Here is a 15739-nt window from a genome sequence, read left to right as displayed (position 1 = left end):
ATTTCTGCAGGAATTATTTTTCTTCTAGTCAATTCTGTCTACATTACTTGGCAGAAGCAATTTCTTTTGAGACCCGTGAGGGGTTCTGTCCCTTGCTTTCTTGCATCTATTGCAAAAAGTGTAGTTTTACATTTTTTTTAAAAGTGAATTAAATGGGTATAAGATCTTCGAGTAGGAAGAGATCACTATATTTTTCAATTCGTTTCTCAGTTATTCACCTATAATGGTTTCCTTTGTTAGTCTGGAGTTCCAGAGTTTCTGATGTTTAGAGCCATTCCCACTAGCATAAGTTTTGGTTTCATAGGTACGTAATCTAGTCTTGATTTTGTTCTTGTTTTCTTTGCTATGACTTGCCTATCCAATCACTTTTTTTATATTTAACCATAAACATGAATTAATAAGTGCTCTTCATGCTGCTGACCATCCCCCCCCCACTGAATCTCTGCCAAATGCTGAATGCTCTGTGCTGTACGTAATAACACATTACAACGCTGATTTCTTTTTAAGTGGCAGCTAAATAGCATGTTCCTCAAAAATTGAGTTCATATATACAGGTAGTGTGCTGAGTGGGGAAAATGTTGGCTTTATTGGCTTTTAAGTGACTCAGCCATTACTCCGATGTAGGGGAGTTGGAGGGGCATGTCCAAATAAAGCATGCTTCTTTAGGCAGCATAAATGAATGTGTCAATATGGATTGACAAATTGAAGGTTTAAAACGAAAAGATACTCTAAACCAGAGGTTCCCAAACACGGTTGCATCTTAGAATCTGAACTTTCAAATGTCCTATGCCCAAACTGTACCCCTGACTATTCATTTAGAATATCCTGAGCTGGGTGGCAAACTCTGTACTGGCTTTCGTCTTCAGCCTGCAGATGCAGCAGGATGGTGCAGGAACTGCCAATCCATGGGCTGGTACCTCAGTGCGATCTCCTGACCAACAGCCCAGCCTCAGCCGAGAGCTTGTTCCCAGCACAGAACATCAGGCCCCTCACAGACCCAAGCAGCTGTAGCCAACTAATCCCCGTGGTCTATTTATATGAACGGAATTTCCCAGCAATGAAACTATACATGCTTTACATCTCATTCACAGCAGAATTGAGTCCTTGTACAGAAACTAACATGTTCATTGATCTCTGACCTCTGTAGCCATCTACATACTCACACTGCATCACACACACACACACACACACAGAGAGAGAGAGAGAGAGAGAGAGAGAGAGAGAGAGAGAGAGAGATCTGAATAGGCTTTTTCTACCAACCCCACCCCCAGCCCCATGATGTTCAACTGGCTCATTACAGGCCTAAAGCCAGGTGGCCAGACCTCAGAAACGGAGACAAAATATGAGTTTTCTTTATAGCATTGATGGTTTCTATGATGTTTTGCCACAACAGTAGAAAAAATGGCACAGCTTCTGTCAGCCCAGTTTGGACCTGGAATGGTCTGATGGTGATCTGGTTCAGAGAAGTGACCACAAGTTTGGGGTCTGGGTACTCTCCACTCCAGAAACACTTCTTTGAGAAGCCAAGTGTTCCCCCCTCTTTTCCATAGACACTTGGTTTTTCACAGTCTTCTGGGTAGTTCCCATTAGGAAGACACTCAGGGCTAACTAAGCAGGCTTCCCTAACAAGATTATAGGTTGTCCTTGTTTGCTTTCTGTTGTTGTCATAAACACTGTGATCAAAAGCCATTTATAAAGGAAAGTTTCTACATTTTATAGTCCATTATCCAGGGAAGCCAAGGCAGGAACTCAAAGGAGCTTTAAGCAGTAACCATGGAGGAATGCTGCTTACTGGCTTACTCCTCGCTGGTTTGCCCAGCTTGCTTTCTTATATAGCCCAAACATACCTGCCTAGGGATGGTACGGCCCATATTGGATTGGTCCTTTCTACATCAATTAACAATTAGCAGAATGCCTCACAAAATGCCCACAGTCCAGTCTGATCTGGGCATTTCTTCAGCTGATCTCTCTCTTCTCAGATGACTCTAGGTTTGTGTCAAGCTGACAGTTAAAGCTAATCATGACCTAGATAGACTCTATGCCCCCTCCATTCCTTATATTCCTAGCTTCTTGGAAGTCATTAATTAGTATGTGGCAATCTGCAAACACCAGTATTTAAGAAGAAGAAGTTTAGGACAGTGGTACTCTATCATTGGTTTGAAGATATATATATATATATATATATATATATATATATGTGTGTGTGTGTGTGTGTGTGTGTGTGTGTGTGTGTGTGTGTGTGTGTGTATGTATCCAACTGTGCACACAAGCACACAAAGAGGAGCATGTGTAGCTAAAGCAGGAACAGCTGCCATGTTGCTAGTGGGTCTATCCCATATGACTACTTCAAGTTCAGTACCTCTCACTTTATGACATGGTGTTGTAAGATCACTGGGTGGCCTGAAATGTGAAACTGTATTCTCCAACCTTCTATGTATGATCTGATTTAATGTCTTGATTGATTGATTGATTGACTGACTGACTGAATGGTTCGAGCAACTTGAGAAATCAAAGATGGGCTATTCAAAAATGTTTTAGTTGCTGATTTTAGTCTTGTAGAGTTACTTGAGTAGTTGTCAAAAAATGTTTGTTAAAAAATTCAGAGTTTTGCTCAAGTGTTATCAGTGTGTTAGCTTTTCATCTGAGATAAACAACCAAGACGTAGGAAAGTTGGATTTGGGGTTGCAATTTCGGAGGCTTCAGTCATGGTCACTGGCTGTTCCTTCGGACTCAGTGCCACTGTGGAGAGTGTTTGCTAGAATGGAGCTCTTCATCTGGAGGAGGCTGGGAAGTGAGGAAGAGAAGAGGAGGCTGGGGTTCCAACATCTTTTTTCAGAACATTCCCTGTAAAGCACATTTCCCGCTGATGCCACAGCCAGAGACTGAGCCTTTCAGATGTGAGCTTCAGGGGAACTCGTAATACTTAAATGAGAGCATCTAACACTTCCTGTTTAATATCCTCCCCTAGTCTGATGCTTATATTCAGTGTTTAACTTAGTATTATACTTGGAACGTGGAAAAAAAAACCCAAACAAACAGACAGATATATTTTGCTCTTTTAATTTCATACCATTTTTCTTTTCATTTCTAGAGAGTTCTTTTCTACTGTGTTCTGGCTGTTGCTTTTGACCCCGGAGTTGTCTGTACTTCCTTTTACTCCTCCTGTGATCTCCACGCCATTACCTGCATTTACCTGCATTGTGTCTGCCCCCCCCACCCCCCCCACCTCAGGCCCTGATTCTTTGTTGTTGCTGTAGAAACAATTTAATCCCAATATAGAATTTCTACCCCTACCTTTGATCATTCAGTTCCTGGATAAAAGATACAAATCATCTTTATATTTATAATAAGCCTTTATCAGCATTAATGTTGGGTATATATCTATCCCCTATGCTATTAATCTATTTCCCATCAATAACCTCAAGTTATTATTTACTATGCTTCATTTGGGCTGCTCTTAACTCCAATTGGCCATCCCTCGGGGCCATAGTGTCCTGACTCCTAACCATTTTTCTCCTCTTTCCACCTTCTTCTCTCCTGCCTTGTGGTCTACCATAACTCCAAGACTGAGAATACTAAGCCTTGCCTAATTCTGCCCAGCTATAGGCTTTATTCGGCAATCAGAAATAACTTGGGGCAAGATCACATAGCCTCTCTTGGGTCTACAAGCAGAAAAGGACTCTGCCATCTTTGGGGCAACCAGGTCTTGGGGGCCGCACACAGCATTACAGTACATAGCACCAGATCAAACCTCAACATTGTTTTCACTGTTTTGAGGCAATGTCTGTTCAGATTTGGATTCTGGCCGTGTTGGACAGCCTTCCAGCAGTCTGATAAGGTTGTGTTCTCAGCTTCCAAACCTCTTTCCTTTCACCTACCTTGATTCTCATGCCTGCCTGTTGCAGTTAACAATATATATATATATATTCTTTAGCAAAGTAGGAATATGCCTTCTGAAAATCACCTTTTCTTCACAAGGATGGATTCTTTTCTGATGAGCAATGCTGCCTTTGAGCCAATATCACTCTCTCCCTCTTTCTTTGTAAGTCCAGCACTTCCATCTCTGAACTGTAGCTTAGTTTTGACTTGTTAGCAAGACAATTCTACACTGGGCCAGTTTTGTTCAAGGCACCCAGCACCCAGGCTTCATTGTGGAGGAGCAGTGTGAGCTCGCCAGTGACACTCGTGGCTTGCTTCATCTCACCGCGCACATTAAACTTCCTTCACGGTCTCCTTAAGGCGAACAGACTAACTTCTCACCCCGTGCACATAGCTGCCAGCTCAGTCCACTATGCTGGGCCACGCCTAGCCCTTGAGGTGCTTTTGAACGCCCAGGAGAGGAAATGCCCTGGGAATGGGCTCCCCAAGCCTGCGGATGTCATTTGGCGAGCAGGGCTCCAGGGCAGTGGTGAAGATCTTAAGATCCACGGCCTATTGGGATCATTTTTGTCACATGACTTAGACAGAAAGAGAGTGACCCTTAAAGAAAGAAAAGGAGTGACAAAGGAAGAAGCTGGCTGTGGCAGAGCATCTCTGCCACTTGGGGGGTGGAGGATGGAGAACTAGGAGTTTACTATAGACTGATTTTTGTTTATTTATGTGTTTTGTTTGTTTGTAGTCTGCCTGGCTACCTGACACCCTGTTTCTGAGAAACAAAACAAAGCATCTAAAACGATTCATTGATTGCTGTCTCTCTCCACTCAGAAGCTGTAACTCTTCCATGCAAGAGAGGCTGTGGATGAAAAACATAATTGGCATTAGTGAAAATGCAACTATTAAAATGTTGAATCCCAAAGTTGTGAAGTGTGATATCTTATTGACCTGTGCTTTTTTTTTTCCTTTCTCTTTTATCTTGCTTTTAACTGGGAGAAAATTTAAAATATTGTAGAACACAGGTAACTCTCTGGGCTATAGTCTTTATTTTATCAGGGCTGAAAATAAAGATTAAAAAAAAAAATCTCAAAGTCATAAGGTGATCCGATTTATTCTTAATCTGCTCTTAAGCACAAGGGTTACCCTGAGTGATCCAAGTTCCCAGTATAATTCAGAGACCTAAATTCTGCCACACTACTGGGTAGCTCAGGAAAAGGGCTTTACATCAGAGGAGACGATCCTTCCCTAATGAGGGCTCCCTCCTCCAGCTTGTCCCCTTATGTGGTTTCAAACAGCTCATATTTAACTGGAAAGCCCATTCACTATCTAAGATTAAACAAGTGAAGAATCCAAATGAAGAGGCAGGTCCAAGGTACTGGAGCACTTATCTTCTGCAAGGCCTACACACTGTCTGAGCAGACACGAGTGGCCTAACTCAGGCAGCCACTGGCTGTGAGCAGGACACCCAAACCTTAGAAGTAACATGTCTGTTTCATTTTTCTTTCCAGGCTTGAGATTTTTAAGAGCTCTCAGACTGATACAGTTTTCAGAGATTTTGCAGTTTCTGAATATCCTTAAAACAAGGTAAGCTACTCATTCTTGTCTGGTTCCTTTGGATGGGGTTGTAAATACCAAGTGTATGTTTCCATTGTGCTAAAACGATAGAGTTACATTACTCACAGGAAGAGCTGGAGAGCTCACCTACCAAGGTAAGGCTTGCAGCGTTCTCCTCTGCAGGGTCAGGGAGAAATAGGAGAGAGGCAGAGACATGGTTATACATGTGGGGAAGAGGAGACAGTCCAACAAGGTCACATAGATGGCATCGAGGCACCAAAGCAGTCTGCAACATAGGCATCCTGGGAGAGGCCCATCCATGGTGGATGAGGGATGGACTCGCTCACTGACTGGGAAGTCCTTGTTGCCAGGTCCTCAACACCCCTTCAGTTACCACTAAATAAGAAATTGAACTTGGCTATAAAGGCAAGAGGAGCAACAATGTTCTTTGACAGGCATTCACAAAGCTCATATGGCAAACAGAAAATCATCTCATTCCCAAGTCCAATGAGCTGTCTCACTTTATAGCCATAGAGCTCTGAGGTGTGCTCTGTAAATTTGCCTTGTGGGGGAAACCCTAAAAGCCTCCTGTCAAATGCACCACGACTGCTTCTGTTAACTGCATTATGATCTGGAAAACATAGCTAGGACAGGGCCAGAAATTCCCTAGGGGGTCCCCTACCTGATGACCTGTTGGCGCCCACAGCTGGCCTGAAACCTGGCCTGTGCTGGTGAGCACACTAATAAAAGGGTCAGGAGTGCTCTAATGGGGAGCGACTGCAGCTCATAAACTTCTCTACTAGGAAATTACATTTTAAGAAGACCCCTTCTAATGTTCCATTTCCTCTTCCGTTGGCCTTAATGTGTCTGATGAGTGACAGAAAGCAGGACACCTCTGTGTCGTGCCGGGTATAATTAATGTACCTGCTGCTCGAGGGCTTGGATTCTGTTGGTTTCCTACGCGTGAAAACCTAGCTTCTTGCATCCAGTATATCTGGCAAGTGTGCTTTTATTTTGTTATTGATCCTTATTTTAATTCTATATTATCCTCCTTTCCAAGGATTCATTTGTATCAATAAGAGATAAAATTCACTTTCTATTGACAGTGCAAAATGTACAAAGAGCCACGAAGCTCTCTTAAGTTATGCCTTATCCCTTTATATTTTATCTTCAGAGGTAAAAATTTATTGTTCCTCTATTTTTGATTTATAATATTATTCATAATAATTTTTTAAATGTACAGTAATTCTTAGATGTTCTTTGAGTAGTAGCCTTAAGTTTTACCCTTTAATAGATCTGTGCAGTAGGATTATATTACTTTTGAAATAGAAGTGATTAACAAAGCTAGTGTATCTAACTAGGTCCTTTAACCCCAGAACTAGAGAGGGAGAGGCATACAGATCCCTGTGAGTTTGAGGCTACCTGTCTCTACATAATAATTTCCTGACTAGTCAGGCCCACAGAGGGAGACCTTGTATCAAACAAACAACAAGAAAAGCATATCTAGTATGAACGTCTACCGAGCTTGCATTACAAGGCTGATCAGGCCCCCCCATCCCCACTCTCAGGGAGAGTTGGTGGGTATATAGTACCAAACTTGGGGCCTGTCCTATAGATTTCTGTTCTAGCAGGGATTAGGATAGAGGTGCTATAATGGAACCATACACATGCTCTCACATACCCTCAGGTCTCTTTCTTCTGTTTGTCATTGACCTCATAAATCAATGAGACTTGTTCTATGACACTGGGACTCTAGGAAGATCCTAGCCATACTGCAGGAAGAATAGTGTTCGGGCCCTCCGCTTCCCATGCAGATCCCCTCTGAGTGACCACGATATGCCATCTGAGTATCTTTTACCAGCCTTGTGTTAGGACACTCACCTATTTCCTGCCCCTCAGCAAAGATGGCCTTTCTTTTAGATTTAGAAGTTGGGTATGGCTCTCTTGGAGAACAGGTTCTTCATAGCTATGTACGTATGATGCTGCTTAATTGTTTAAGCAAAGGAGGACGACAGTAGAAATTTCTGGCTGGAGGAAGAGGGATTGTGCTTCTGGGGGCAGCAGCTCTCTTGCACAGTAGCAGCAATTGAGTAACTCCAATCCTAGCCCCCAAACAGCATTTTCTCAGGACTGTCACTTTCCACACAGAAACTTCTACTCTCAGACAATGTCTTTCCTCAGACTGTGCATGTCCCTGGTTCCTATTATTTTCAGTTAGAACCAGGTGACCATGTGAACCCTGTGAATCTAAGGTGAGCATCTATGAATGCACAAGTGAATATGGAGGGTGAGCGTCCCAACAAATATTGTAGCTAGAAAGCTGGAGGTCTCATGGGATGGGAAATCAAAACCAGACCTCCTGCCAGAGTACAGGTGTTAGAACAGGAGTGAGCCCAGGTCTGAGATTCAGAGTTGTTGTGCTGAACCTGGCAGGAGCTGTGCAGCAGGGAAGGTCTTTCCCTAGGAGAAGAAAGAACCCTTGAGAAAAATCAAGTGTCTGACATTCAGTGGGACTGTAGGATGGTCACATGAAGGGTAGGGAAGATGCTCTGAGTTCTGTCAAAATATTTGTAGAAAGCACACAGTGAGAGAGAATGTGACACCTGTGGGACCTTTGAGCCATTCCGTGCTCCTGAACATGTGGTTGACATAAGAAGAGTGAGTTTAGGGTAGGGAGGTAGGAACCAAATCTCTAGGTAAGAAACACTTCCTTCAGCTGCAGGAACTCTAGCAGTGTGGGGACACTTTCTCCTTGGGGTACCAGGCTACACCCTGCTTCTTCTTCAGACACTCCAAGATAGATTGTTTCTCAGCTCTCTGGAAGAAATGAAGCCGCAGGTTTCTAGGGTTTAGCCTTGGGCAGATTCTCTTGTGAGCCCTGTACACTTGGATGCTTTCATGGTGACTTTGTGAGGTGGGGAACTGTGTCATTGTTGTTAGGAAAATCCTGCCTGGCTTTCTCTTGTAATAATCCCCTGCCAGTCTGAGGAGGGAGACTCTACAAATATGATAAAAAATAATGGTTTGAAAACCACGGTTTTATTTTGTATTCTTCCATTGCTTAGTTCATCTTAGAACTGAAAGAAATGGAACACAGCAGTCAGTGTGTTGGTGGGTGGGGGGAGGTAATTAAGAGGACAACAGAAGGAACCAGAGTGACAGAGTGAGCAGGAGGACAGGCACGGGATTGTGTAGCCAGAATCAGGGCAAGTCCCCGACTTGTAGGTTAGCAGGGGGCTGAGATTCTCCGTCTCCTGACTTGGCCTATTTAAGGAAGACCAGAGATTCTGGGTCATCTATGTGAGCTTCTGGAAGTCCCTCAGCCATCCTACAAGCTGGTGAGTCAACTTCCAGTGCTGGGTCATTTGTTCCACAATGAAATCCAGATGAAATCTGCTTATGGGCTTTAATCCCACATCTCATTCAACATAGTCAATAATGTTTATTAAACCATGGATTGCCCGTACATTCGTTTTCTAAGATGAAAATGGCCTCATGGTTTCCTCTAATTGTTTAAGTAACACGTGCTTCCTGCGAACATTTGTACCATATGTAAGAGTGTGGTGTGTAAAGGGTAAAGTAAGACACCGTGCCTGCCCTGTGCTGTGCTGTGCTCAGAAAGCCATTGCTCTCTACTGTGAAAATGTTCTTTCCTATGTAGCCTATGTGCACAGCTGCTAACCAGTTACCCAAACAACACATGCAGGGAACATTTTTGAAATTACCTTTATTACATATATAGCCTTAGAAATGGCCCCAAGGCTGTTTGTGAAGCAGGATATTTGCTCCAGAGATTACAGGGGGTACAAGGTAGAAGCCTGACTGTGATGGCTGCAAGATGGAGATGTTGAAGGCTTTTAATTGGGGGAGGAAATATAGACATAGCATTCTGAAAGTCCATGTTTCCTCTAGTTGTATAGAATTGGTTTGAGGTATCTAAGATTTAATAGGTCTTAAGGCCAGAAAAGAACAGTAGTAGCGAAGGGCTTTTGAGGCCAAGCCTCAGAGCAGGTCAGGTGGACAAGGAAGAGACCAATACAGAGATAACTAAAGAACAGACTATAGAGATAACTTAGGGGCAGGCATGACACAACTTGATTTTGATTCATTTTGTATCACAAAGTTCATTAATCTCAGTGTGACCTGGTCCGTACTCACGACCGGCCAGGAAGAACACAACAAACCAGAATCTTCTGCGGCAAAACTTTATTGCTTACATCTTCAGGAGCCAGGAGCACAAGCCCCAAGCCCCAAAAACGAAAGCCCCCCGCTTACATCTTTAGGAGCCAGAGCGCCAGAGCGTCAGAGCGCCAGAGCGCAGAGCAAGAGAGAGAATGGCGGAAACCCCATCCCCTTTTAAGGAGAATTATTCTTTGCCTAGGACGCATCACTCCCTGATTGGCTGCAGCCCATGGCCGAGTTGACGTCACGGGAAAGGCAGAGTACATGCAGTGGTAAAATACCCTTGGCACATGCGCAGATTATTTGTTTACCACTTAGAACACAGGATGTCAGCGCCATCTTGTGACGGCGAATGTGGGGGCGGCTCCCAACATCTCCCCCTTTCCTTTTAATAAGAGCAATAGGCCACCCATATTAATGAGAGTGGAGATAGAGGTCAAATCCCCAGTGTGCAGGTAAAGGAGCCATGTACAGGATTAGCTCTTAGGCTCACAGGCTTTTACCCAGAGCAACCCTGACCGGCTCCCGTGTCATTTTGTCTGGAGAGAAGGACACTTGGACACTCAACCTTCTTGAAAGATGACATGTCTCCCTAGAATAGGCTCATATATGCCGCAGAGCCCTTCTACTGCAGTGCTTAGCCGTGCAACTCTCTCGGGCTGCTGAAGCACACTCACTCTATCCCGTGCAATGAGTCTAGCCTCGTGGTGTATAAGAGCTGAGTGGCCAGCAACCTATTGCTTAAGCATAGATATATCAGGGGAAGCACCATGTTCTAGAGCTGCAAGTGCCTGGGCAATAACCACCTTGTCTCTCCTAGTTTGGGCCTTAAGCTTACAGACCAACCAAAGAAGCAACACTAATCCACAGCAAAGTGTATCTCCAAATAATATCAATCCCACCCATTCTTTAAAGAAGGAAAATGCTGAGGAGATCCAATTGGGTAATCCTTTGGTCAGGGACAGGTCCAAGCGCGTGGAGTTGACCTGAAGTCTCAATTCCCGAAGGATCTGTTCAAATTCAGCCGTCCAATTCTGTAACATATACTGAAAAAGACTTTTTGACAAATTAGCTGCCCTAGTAAATTTCTCATACTGAATGGAAGTAACACACAATCCCGGAAACTTTTGTTCACATCCCAGCTGAGCTATTTGCCATAATACATCTAGTTGTTTCTGGACAAGATCTATGAGTTGATTAACCAGCATGAGACCACCCTGTATCTTGACATTAGCTGAGGCCTGTTTAACTATGACTGTAGTCACTGAGGCTGACAAAGTGTTAATGGTGTCAGTCGTCTGGACCTGTCCAGACAGAGCCAAGGCTGTCTGAATCAAGGCCAAACCCAGTTCCTAGTTAGTGGTAAAAAAGCAGGGGAATACTTGAGCATTATACATCACCGTCATTAGGAGTGGAAATGTCGACATTATCCCCCAACGCTGCTCTCTCTTTATTATTGACGCCCTGGACATCATCAAGACGAGGGACATCAGTATTCCCTTGGTCAGTCTGGATTTTTCGGGTGAGTCTTTCTGGTATCCAAAATGGGTTGTCTTCATTCTGTGGGAAAACACAGATAGCTCCCCTGGATCTTATCAAAATAGGATCCGGGCCATACCATTTATTATCAAGGACATTTTTCCATTTAACCATCTCATTGGGCCTATCTGGCTCTGAACAATGACGTTCAGCCGCAGTATGGCCATGAACATCAATATTTAAAAAATTGAGTGTAAAGAGTGCCATAGACACAGACACTCTTGGTACTCGGGGTAGAGTCTCCTCAATTCCCCTCTTCTGTTTTATAAGATAGGATTTGAGGGTGCGATGCGCACGCTCAACAATACCCTGTCCTTGAGGGTTGTATGGAAGTCCAGTCAGGTGGGTCACGTCCATCTGACGGCAGAACTGCTGGAATTTTTGAGATGTATAAGCTGGTCCATTATCAGTCTTAAGGAGTTTGGGTTTCCCCCAAGCACTCCATGCCTCAAGACAATGTTGAATCACATGTGAGGCTTTTTCTCCTGTTAAAGGTGTGGCAAACATTACACCAGAGCAGGTGTCAATAGAAACATGTAAATATTGATTTCTCCCAAAGGAGGAAATATGCGTGACATCCATTTGCCAGACCTGTAATGGCCTGATGCCACGAGGGTTTACCCCTACATGAGGAGTAGATAAAATTTGACAACAATCTAAAGGCATTATTAAGTAATCAGAATCACTTTCAGTAGAACCAATCCCTCTGGCAGCTCTAGGAATACCAGAGGAAGGAAAAACAGCCATGTAGGCTTGGCAAAATTATTAGTTGAGCTATTCTGTCCCTTTGTGATATAGAAAAGACAACTTGAGGACAAGAACAGAGAACCTGAAGTTCCCCTTTACAATCCTGATCTACAACTCCAGGGTGGACAATAAGACCTTGTAGGCTGCAAGAGCCTGCCTCTGTCATACTGGCCACAAAATCTGAGAAGGACTCCTGAGGTCCCTGGACGATCTTTGTTAATTGTCCAGTGGCTTCACCTGCTCGGGAGAGCGCCTTCCAGGCCCTAATAGCCTTTTCATCTGATTCAGAACTATTAAAAACTGGCTCCTTGAACTCACCTAGTGATGAGTATAGGCTCCTTCTCCTAGAAACCTCCGCTGATTGATCTTTTTTCTTTTCTTTTTCCTTCTCCTTCCTTCCAATCTCTCCCCAGGTATTCTTACCTGACCTAAACTTTTCCTCGGGTTCAAGACCCTTGGAAAGGCCTGTATACTTATTTTGTGTACCATATTTTCTCTTTGCTCCTACTCTCTCTCCCCGCTTTACTTCTGATAGATTGTCCTGAATTTCATCTAGAATTTTCAGCCCTGCCTTAACCACTTGATAACATGTGAAAAGGAACAAAAGGGCTCCTAACACTAGAGAAAGTTCAAGGCCAAACATACCTTGTAAAGCTATTTTCCACTTTACTTCTGATAGACTGTCTTGAATTTCGTTAGAAAGTTCAAGGCCAGGCATACCTTGTAAAGCTATTCCCCACTTTACTTCTGATAGACTGTCTTGACTTTCCTTAGAAAGTTCAAGACCAGACTTACCTTGTAAAGCTGTACTCACTGGTACTCCTGTTCCCCAGCTGAAAAGTTCTGAATTCACGCAGTTGAATCCTTCTCAACAGTCTGTGATGCGGGAACACTTTATTACCGCCGTTTCCCAGCTGAAGAGTTCTGAATTCACGCAGTTGAATCCTTCTCAACAGTCTGTTTTACGGGAACCTTCGTTACCATGACCCGCAGTTCTGGTTCCGTAATGAGGGATCTTCCTTGCGCCGGTGATGGTTAACTCCCGTCCCGAGTTTTCTTGTATTTTCTCGTCCCGGGTTTCTTCTTCCCGGCTTTTCTCGTCCCGGATTTTCTCGTCCCGGATTTTCTCGTCCCGGGTTCTCGTCCCGGATTTTCTCGTCCCGGATTTCGGCACCAACTCTTAAACGCGTTCTCACGACCGGCCAGGAAGAACACAACAAACCAGAATCTTCTGCGGCAAAACTTTATTGCTTACATCTTCAGGAGCCAGGAGCGCAAGCCCCAAGCCCCAAAAACGAAAGCCCCCCGCTTACATCTTTAGGAGCCAGAGCGCCAGAGCGTCAGAGCGCCAGAGCGCAGAGCAAGAGAGAGAATGGCGGAAACCCCATCCCCTTTTAAGGAGAATTATTCTTTGCCTAGGACGCATCACTCCCTGATTGGCTGCAGCCCATGGCCGAGTTGACGTCACGGGAAAGGCAGAGTACATGCAGTGGTAAAATACCCTTGGCACATGCGCAGATTATTTGTTTACCACTTAGAACACAGGATGTCAGCGCCATCTTGTGACGGCGAATGTGGGGGCGGCTCCCAACAGATTTTGATTCATTTTGTATCACAAAGTTCATTAATCTCAGTGTGACCTGGTCCAGTCAATGCTTTAAATTGGGACACTTCTTAGCTACCTAGCAAATGTTGCAAGGAAAAGATAAAAATGGCTGTTGGCTCCTGGCTGTGCCCTCAACCAGAAGCAAGGTAGCAGTCAGCAAGAGGGCAGAATTTGTGCTTTCTTGTGCAAAGTGGCTGGCATTTTCAAGGTTCACCAGGACATGTTCTATTTTCTGTAAGGGCAGAGATGAACCCTTGGCAGCTTTGGCTTTACTGATATAATTTTCGAAATCAGACTCTCTCCCAGCACCTAGGGGTCCTGGGAAAGGTCACTGATCAGTCAGACTATCGCTTGCCTATTGATGAATCACTCTGTCCACCCATATCAATGACTGGAGTTCAGTGTTAGTCAGACTGTGCCAAAATTCCTGAGAAAACAACATAAGCAAGGAAAATTATTTGAGCTCAGAGTTTCAGAGGTTTCTGACCCATGGTTGGCTAGCCTTGTTGCTCCTGCCTGGTGGCAAAGTGGAGTGTCCTGAGAAAGCAAAGTTGGTCACCTCATAGCTACCTAGAGAGAGGGAAAATAAGTAGAAAATGGGAGAAGACATCAGAGACAAGATGTAGCCACCAGGAATACATGGCTTCTAATATTTCTAACCTACTTCCTCCATCTAAGCCCCATTTCCTAAAGTTTTCAGACTCTCCCAAAATAGTATCACCAGGTGAGGAACAAGTCCTCTTAACCTATGAGCCCTTGGGAAACATGTCCTCCTGTGGTGGTTTGAATAAGAATGGATTCTAGAGGCTCATGTATTTGAATACTTGTTTCTAGTTTGGTAGAACTGTTTGGGAGGGATTGAGAGGTGGGGCCTTGTTGAAGGAGGTGTGTTACTTTGAAGTGTCAAAGGCCACACCAGTCCCTTCCCCTTGCCTAGTGATAAGGATGGATCCTCCCAGCTTTTGCTCTAGGGCCATACCTGCATATCTGCTGCCATGCTCCCAGACATAATGGCTATGGACTTGCCCCAATAAATGCTTTTTTTCTATCAATTGCTTTAGTCCTGGTATCTTATGATAGCAACAGAAAAGTAACTAAGACATATACCAAACCAGAACAGCCACGGAGAATTCATGTATGGGAATTCACAAGTTTCCATAAAAACACAGAAATGACACTTACAAAAAGAGGGGGCAGGTTTTCATGATCGGATCACAATCTCTCCTTCAAAGCAAGGAGCTAGACTCTGCATGGTCAGTGCCACTCTAACTACTGATAATTTCATGTTTGATTCAAGCCTTTGGGCTTGGCCAGGAAGGCTGCAGATAGCCATCTCCAATGACTCTTTTTGCCACAAATACTCAATGTCTTCTGCTGGCAACCCCTCCCTCCTTTGAAGCAGTCATCTTCCAGATGTCAAAGTCCACATCCCAGCGGACAGAGAACACCCATCATTGGGGTTAATCTTGCAGGTTTTCTACATAGCTTTCAGATATTAACTTGGTCATAGGGTTCAGCTTGGAAGTCCACTTCCTCGTGCGAACAATCTGTGATGTTGCTGATGTCATACAATTAATCAGATTTCCACAACAAACCTGGTCTGTCTCAGCAGTGGTGATTAAATGTTCTGCACTCAGCAAGAGCTCCCTTAAGCACCATTAATGTCCCAGTGACAATCATTTAGAGATTAATAATCACCATATTTAGGCCATTTCCCCAAAGCACCAAGAGACGTCAGTAGATTTAATATCTTGAAAAGACTCTGCATGGTTTTTGATGGTGCAGTGCTTTCGCAGGCCCTGAGGATCTGGGAGTCTGTAAGTGACTCAATTAGGTGTTGAATTCTCCCCTGGAAATAGAGAGCAGCACATGCCTCTCCTCTCTCTGCCATAGGCTACCTGCTCTCCCTACTACTTGCTTCTCTTCAATATCAGATCACGTCTTAGGGGGCTCGAAAGGGAGAGACAGGGGAATGGGCTGCTCTGCTTTGATTTTCCATTGAGAAATTTGCCTGGAGCAAGGTTTAGTGGTAACATAGCTGATGAGACAGGGTAAGCCTCAAACTTCTGTTTTTTCAGTTGGCAATTCCATTCTCTGTCAGAGAACTTCGCTTGATATGAGGTGAAGCACAGAGTGACTCATTGAGATGTCTGGAAAAGGCTTGAAGGTCAGGAGTTAGCACAAGCAGCCTTGTGCTTGGGAGTGCTAGCTTCATACCACAGCATCCAGAGCCCTGGA

General features: G+C 44.2%; 1 protein-coding gene across 55 annotated transcripts in view; it reads left to right on the top strand.

Moving 5' to 3' along the window:
* The window catches only part of Kcnma1 (potassium large conductance calcium-activated channel, subfamily M, alpha member 1), a 712823-nt gene that overhangs the window by 456623 nt on the left and 240461 nt on the right, over positions 1–15739 (top strand). For all 55 annotated transcript variants that reach the window (XM_017315884.2, XM_017315873.2, XM_017315871.2 and 52 more), the window contains one exon: positions 5382–5457. In XM_017315884.2, the coding sequence (XP_017171373.1) occupies positions 5382–5457 (76 nt within the window). The remainder of the gene's footprint in view (positions 1–5381; positions 5458–15739) is intronic.

This window comes from Mus musculus, chromosome 14 (genome assembly GCF_000001635.26).
Source record: "Mus musculus strain C57BL/6J chromosome 14, GRCm38.p6 C57BL/6J".
NCBI lineage: Eukaryota > Metazoa > Chordata > Mammalia > Rodentia > Muridae > Mus > Mus musculus.
The sequence above is the reverse complement of the archived record's forward strand: the minus strand, read 5'-3'. Positions and strand labels throughout refer to the sequence as shown.